Raw genomic sequence first — 7,883 nt, forward strand, 5'->3', positions numbered from 1 at the left:
TATTCCAACTCATCCATTTATTCATCTAGATTTATCTTGTTTGTATCTTAATTGTTTTTTTTTTTTAACTTCTCAGCTTAGTAGCACTTTTTTTATATTTGTCATGGACACAACAAGAAGCTTAGATTACTGCCACAGATTTTTGTGACTGTAAAATAAGCAATAAGATTAATTGAGGAAAATGCAAGTTTAGAACTTTGTTCTGGTCTACACTTTCATTTTCTCCTCTCGCAGCTCTCTTCCCAGGTAGGTGCAGCACTTGGCCAACCTCTGCCTGGCCCACCTCTCTCCACCCACCAGTTCAGTCTACTCCAGAATGGTCTCACTCTGATACGGTTAATTCTTTAGATACTCATTTCCCTTTTATTTGTAATATTACTCCAGAACTGGTTTTGGGAATCAGCAGCCTCTGTTGATTCACCATTTTGGCAAGAATAGGGTGTCATGGCATATAAAACAAATAATCCCACTGAGGAAGAAATATTTTGAGAACATAATATAAATATTTGTCATTTTAAGCCAAACTACAAAAATGTTACCAATTAATATATCAAATTCAAATTTATAAAATTAATTACCCCTTTATCTTTATGACTGATCAATGGTAAGACTGTTATTTTAGGAAATTCTGTAGATACTGTAGATCTTTTAGAGCAACCTAAGATGTACAAAGTACGCCACAAATTTCTGCCAAGTAGAGATCAGTAAGACTTCTGACATTACTGTTAATCAGATATTACTGAAGATGCAGGAAGTTTTTCTGTTTATCATTAGGCCTATTGCAATTATAACCACAGTGGTATGTACAGGAAATAAAATTTTGCTATATCAAAAAAAGAAATAACAGCACTTGCTTTTCATTCAGGAAAAGAGGGTGGGTTGTGGGTAATAGTAAAGGTTAATGTTCTACATACGTATTTTATTATAGAAGGTCTGTCAGTGCCTAAAGATTATAATTGGACTCATATTTTTTACAGAAAATCTCTATGTGCACAAGATTTTCATGAGTACCTACTAACTAGATTAATCTGTTTATATGCTAAAATTCTGTCATATTCTTATACGTAAATTTAAGCATTCCCTGCTAGACCAAAACACAAGGCTGGCTTAAACTCTAAATAGACTGAATGTGCAAATCTTGTTTAGCGAGGTCAGCTTTCTTTGTGCACAAAGAAAGATACCTCAAATATGAGAATCAGGGAACCAAAAGCTGACCAGACAGTGACTGCTAGAAAGACAAACCTTTTCTCTGATTTTTTGTCCTTGAATTAAGCCTACAATCTCAAGTGAACAAAATTCTGCTACTTTGTCTTAGTTAGATGAAGAAAGTTTTATTGCCTTACTCTCCCCTTACGGATGCCCCACACCTGAAGCAGGAAGGTCGATTTCAAGAGATCTTATGGGAGGCATTTCAAAACTTATATGAGGGAAATCAGAAAAGGTCAATAGAGGCAAAAGTATATACCTAAGTAATGGTAACAGTTGGGGTTAAAATGGAAACAAAAACAAAAAGAAATTTCTTCAGGTGTCTATATTCCCTCTTCATCCATCTTTTATACTAAACCAGTAAATGTTGATTATATAAAATAAGCTTTTAATAGCAATGTTTTAGAGGAGAAAGAAGCAGCAAAATGTCAACACATTCGGTGAAATGAGTCAAAGAGAAGACAGGATGCATAGGGAAAAAAGGAAGAAAACAGAGATTGAGAATTCAATAAAAATACTGTTAGGAAGTAGTATGTTAGCCCAAACACACTCGAGAACCATTAGAAATACTAGGGACAGTACATAGAGCTAGTGATTGGAATCACCTTATTTCTCAAAGGACTTGAGAACTTGGACAGGTTTTAGGTAGATGGTAAAATTGTTCCTAGCAGATGTGTGAACTTCAATGAATTTTCCAAGAAGTTCAGAAGATTAGCTAATCTGACCCTAACCTGTATAATATGTGAGCCTATTGACTCTAACACAGCAGGTCACAAATAATGGACCTCATTCTCTTCCCCTTCCCCTTCCCCTGATAGAGACACATTAGGATGGAATTTGGGGATAAATATAGGCACTTTTTTACATGTAAGAGTTTATCATTTGACTTTCCTATATTCCTGCCTTGAATCTAGAGGGTTACTTCGTTTCTTCAAAACAAGCAATTCAGAGATAGTGGAATAGAGAGTAATTTTACAGAAAGAGTATAACTACTTATAATAGAGCTATTTTCCAAGATGTCATGCACCAGTGTCTTCTAGGATATGGTGAGAAGACTATCCACATTCACCATGGCCATAACATACTGAGGGAACAAGAACGGCCCAGCTCCTAAAGAATCTAGCTTCCAACATTTCTCTTAACCACCAAGAGACATGTAGTTTCTGATATCTTTCTATAGCCAGAAGAAGTGAGAACAAGGAACCAAAAACTATTTTCCCGACTAAAATCTAATCATACTATGGGGTACTTCAAATTGATTTACATTTTAAAAGATCACTGTACTTAAGGATATAAGAAATAATATTCATTTTAACCACATAACACATTATGTGCTACACTCAGTAACTAAATCATGGGAAAAAACAGTAAGTTGAGGTCTAAGAATCTTCACAGCCAACGTTACAAAGTTAATATAAAATCATTCTGCCTCCAAGTGACTCTGTATTTCCATATTCCAATTATGCCTCTGGGAAGTGTTAAGATTTATTTTTACTAAAAAAGTTCTGCCACATTGACATCTACCTCCATGAAATCAAATTCCAGAGGGGGAGGGGCCAGAATTATGTAAGAAAAGATGATGTAATTAGGATAGAACATTTCTAAAATATCCAAGTGTTTTTCCTGAGAGGTCACCTTGGGATGAGAAACACCTCAACTCTGGATCTATACACAGCATCTCCCTCAGTCTGACCGTAGGTCACTAACCCAGGGTTTTACCCAGGAGAAGAAAATACATATTTGAGCTAAAGTGGCTAGGGTATAAATACTGTAATACATATTTGAGCTAAAGTGGCTAAGGTATAAATACAGTTGTGTTAAAGTCTCTAGATAGTCATAAAGATTTCTCGATAACACAGAACTGGTCTAAAAGAACCAAAGTATTTATTATTGGGCAATTTGTATGAAAATGGAACACAAGTCCACATTATCCTCCCTGAACATAGACAATGATATTTTCTAAACCTCTAGTGTGGACCAAAATATAACAGGTGTTTCAATAGAGACATATTTTTTCTCCAGATAACATTCCATCATCCTCAAGCTCAGCATTCTCACTTCCAAACTCGTCATCTTCTTTCAGGAGTCTCTCCTTTCCCAGATCTTCTTTCCTTGAGGAATGTGAAAACCAACCTGAAATAGCAAATTCAGGGCCTAGTTATAACTCGGAGACTAAACAGAGCCCTCTAGAAGCCTCGGAATCATGGGCAAGGTGAAAACCGCATCCCTGGGGACCCAGGTTGAGATAATTTCTATACGATTTATATTCAGGAAAATCATATTAGATACAAATTATTGATCTCAGATCATTCTCTAGGAAATATTTGTAATAGAGACTAAAGACCTCTGTGAAGAGCTATTTCAGTCTATACAAACAGCAGGGACATGAAATTAGAGAAAGAAATTGTGAGTATCCTACATTTCCCAATAAGATTGGTCTGAATCATAGGAATTTGGGGACAAGAAGGTACATTTCCACTGCCATCTATTCCATGAGGACACTAAGGGACCAGACCCTGACTTTCTATATGTCCACAAGCATAATTCCAACCTTTTCTAAAAATCCTCAATCAGGTATAGCTGCTTCGGCTTCAGCTTCTACAGTGTTTCTCCCTCCAAGGCACCCCACCACTCTTACACAGGCTGTGGCAGCAGATGTTTTATCAGGCCTTTCAGCTCTGAAATTCTGTGGATCAGGGCCAGCTTCCTGGACATGCAACCTACACAGTTGCACAGGACCCTGCTCAGAAGGGCCTTGTGCTGGCTTAATATTCTGTTGTCACCATCTTCAAAGTCTTGTTTTTGAACAAGGAATCTCACATTTTCATTTGTCACTGGGTCCTGAAAATTATGAAACCAGTCCTGCCATGAGTCTTAAAGAAATACAGACCAATTCTCACCCATCACCCAAAACCTGCTCTAATGAAAAGATATTTATCAGAGTAAGTTCAACGTATTAGTAATTATAGAGTATTAAAATGTAGCTTATCAATTTTTTTGTTTGTTTTTTGTTTTTTTGCTTGTCTATCAATGTTTTGATATTTTAACTTCTGACTTTGTTGCATCTCTAAGTAACCCAAAAAGTCTTTTGATAATCTCTGTAATTGTTGTGATTAGGAAAATATGGTCACAGCATAAAAAAAAAAAAACAAAAACAAAACAAAACAAAAAAAAACCACATGGTTGTAACTGCAGGAAGGTTCCTATTACAAAATCCAACTTACTCCCATTCTCCCTAAAGATACCTAGAAACAGCAGAAATGACTTAAGAAAGTAATTCTGGTTGTAATTAAGAAATATGGCCCAACTCAAATTTTATCTTTGCAAGAAGGATTGGCAATTAAGGACTCAAACTCATCTTCCCAGGAAAGACTACAAGAAATCGAACTTCCCTTTTACTTGCCTATGAGGAACTATTCTTTGGGCTAGACAACTTGTGGGGCCTGTTGCAAAATAAAATGTAGCGTCACTTGTTCAAAAACTAACAAGAAATTCAAGATGTGACAGGAGAGCAATAAACTGAGTGCAAGGTCAGGTCTTTCTTAATGTGGGGACCTGTTGCCATTGCACAGGTCTTATTCTCATGAAGGTGTCTCTGAGCATCTCCATCTCATCCATTTCACATAAACAAACTTCAGGAAGAATTTAAGGCACAGAAAACCCTTCATTTTTGTAATTTTATTCTTGATCACCTGTCTTCTGTCCTCTATCAGCAGGTGAGGGTCTCTGATTGATAGAAAGCAGTAGGTAGAGTGGACCTAGCTTGAGGAATGAGGAAAGGGTCATCTTAGATCCAACAGTGACTTCTTGTGTGACCTTGAGAAAGTCACATGTTATCTACTTTCAGTTTATTTATGGAGTAATATTTGACCATATAATCCCTATGATCCCTTCAAGTACTGATTATCCCAGGGTCTATAATTAAAGGCATTCTGGATAATTGGTAGAATGCCAGCTTCAAACTTTAGTAGCATTATCCCCATAAAACATGAAAATGTTCACCAAATCTCAATATATTTCGGTAAAATGATATTTACTGTCATTTCCCACCCTAACTTTTTACAGTTTTTAGGCAAAGGGATTAAGATGTACAAATTGCTAGTAATAAAAATAGTCACAGAGATATAAAATGCTATATAGTCTATAATATTGTAATAACTGAGTATGGTGTCAGATGGGTATGAGACTTATTGGGGTGACCACTTCATAAGTTATATAAATATCTAATCATTGTGTTGTACACCTGAAACTAATATAATCTTATACATCATAAATGAAAAATAAAATAAAAATTCTTTTAAAAACTTTTACTACTTTTTGTCAAACCAGATATCTTGGTTTGGGAAATACAATTACATTATCTATATATGAACACATATCTGAAACTATTAGAGCAGCTATGCATGTGGAAAACTCAGTCTATATCTTCCTTTCTGAGGTCACAAGGCAGTCACAGGAGTGTCATAAAAAAATAAAAATAAAAATAAAAATAAAGCAGAGTTTAAACCAGCTGGAGAAATGGTCCCAGAAAACCAGACCTTTGTCTTCAGAGAACTGAGGTTGCAATCTCCGGAAGTGCTAATCTTTTCAGTGTCTCCTCCACACAAGGCCTTCTTCCCCTCATCCCCATATCCAAGAGCAGATTGGCCTGCCTTGCCTAGGATATGTCCAAAACCAACTTTGTCTTCACATTTCTTAGCGCACAATGGCAGTTTGGACACAGAATGATCTGACAGGTAAGAAACATTCCAAGAACAGACATGAAAAGAGAAATTTGCACACATAAAAAAATAGATAAGGATTCAAAACAGAACCTCAGATTTGAAATATTTTCTTTCTAGAGAGAAGACTATGTTCACTGGGGATCACAGGGAATTACTAATATCGTCATAGTGTGGTTATGAGGTGGGACGCAAGAAAGTTGTGTGTAAATGTTGTGCCCACAGATGCTGCAAATCAGCCCATACGATAGTTTATAGTCAGAAGAAAAAACATACTAGGGAGAGCAAGAGGCATCCACCTGACTCCAGCTGTTTCTCCTCCCCAGTTTTATGGTCATCATCTATGTCCTCACTTATAACCTCACATAGATAATATTTACATGGGGTGAGATTGATACAAAGATTCTGAGTCAGAAACACCCATCCTGAAACACATTTATATAGAGCCACCTTTGCAGTCTCTGGGGCCGCTCTCAGCTCATCAGAGCCCCGACCCGGTCCTGTGTCCTCACCCCTGGTGCTGAACTTATTGCTATCATATATGATCCCATGTTTCCTTGACATTCCTAGTCCAAAGTCACTGAGGCTTAGAGTCCACAGAAGTACAGGTATCATTTTCCAAAAATGTAATGAGGACGAGATGCAGATTCAGTATCCCACATCACAATGGGCCCCTTCTCTTCATCCTTATCTACTTTTTAGAGCCTACCTTGGCACTTTATTTTCTTTCTGCACTGCTGAATCGCCAGGAAAATGAGAAAAAGAAAGAGGCAAGGCCCCAAGATGAAACCAAGGATACCTGTCGCAAAGATCCCAGGGCCAGCATTTGAGCCTGAATGGGTCCCTGAAGAAAACATATCCTCAGGATTGGAAAGGACATGGGGGAATCCTGCTCCTAACTGTCACCTGTTGGGCACTCAGATGGTGAAGTCACAGCTTCAGGCACAATGGGAGATTGTGAGAGCCTGGCAGGGACTGGCCAAGTCCCTGTCCTTTGAGGACCCCAGCTCCATCGTATAGTTACATGAGAGAATGTTAAAGAATATCAGAACCTTCACAACTGCCACAGATTCATAGTTCAGAGGCATATCCCTTTCCAAGGATAGAACTCACCCATATCAGAGCAGGGAGAGAGAAAGCTCAGAGCGCTTGTGTTCGGGATGAGAATATCCCCAAAGGGAACAGTACCCATGTACATGGTGAGTCATCTGGTTCCCCAACTATTCTGCCTCAATTCAACTCAAAAAAGGAAAAACATTTCCAGGAAGGAATTCCTGATCCTTTTCGGAAGGGTCCCTCAGAGCACATTCGGGCCTGTCTGAAATGTGTGCACCAGAGAGAATCTTAGACTATATCTTCTAATAGGAAACACTGTACCTATTTAAATATGAGGCAAATTTTCCCTATTGTCTGGACAGCAAAGAAAAAAAATAGGGTTGTCCAACTATCACCAGGACATGCACCCTGACTCCTTCACCCTTTATTTTAGGGAGGCCCCTCCTCCAAAAATGCCTGGAGAAATCCAGCAATTCAGGCCATAAGAACACTTACAGTTCACAGAAACACTTTTGAAAGAACATTTTTACATTCTTACCTTGTTTCCCATGGCTGCCATAACAAATTGCCACAAACTAGGTGACTCAAACAGAAACATATTCTCTCACAGTTCTGGAGGCTAGAAGTTCAAAATCACGGTGTTAATAGGGCCATGCTCTCTCTGGAGGTTTTAGGGGAAGATCCTACCTTGCCTCTTCCTAGCTTCTGGTGCTCGTCAGAATCCTTGGTGTTCCTTAGCTTATAAACATATCACTCCAATCTTTGCCTCCATTATCACATGGTGTTCTCCTTGTGTGTCTCTCGTTTTCACATAGTGTTCTTTCTGTGTCTGTGTCTAAATGTCCTTTTTCTTATAAAGACACTGGTCATTGGATTAGGGCCCACTGTAATTCAGCAAGA

At 37.9% G+C, this 7,883-nt stretch overlaps 1 protein-coding gene across 1 annotated transcript in view; it reads left to right on the top strand.

The window, feature by feature from the left end:
* The first annotated feature begins 5,911 nt into the window (after positions 1 to 5,911).
* LOC111743542 (antigen WC1.1-like) overlaps positions 5,912 to 7,883 on the top strand; it is a 23,344-nt gene continuing 21,372 nt past the window's right edge. The window contains exon 1 of the mRNA XM_023533932.1: positions 5,912 to 5,942. Within this exon, the coding sequence (XP_023389700.1) occupies positions 5,912 to 5,942 (31 nt within the window). The remainder of the gene's footprint in view (positions 5,943 to 7,883) is intronic.

This window comes from Pteropus vampyrus, unplaced genomic scaffold, assembly GCF_000151845.1.
Source record: "Pteropus vampyrus isolate Shadow unplaced genomic scaffold, Pvam_2.0 Scaffold116, whole genome shotgun sequence".
Lineage (NCBI taxonomy): Eukaryota > Metazoa > Chordata > Mammalia > Chiroptera > Pteropodidae > Pteropus > Pteropus vampyrus.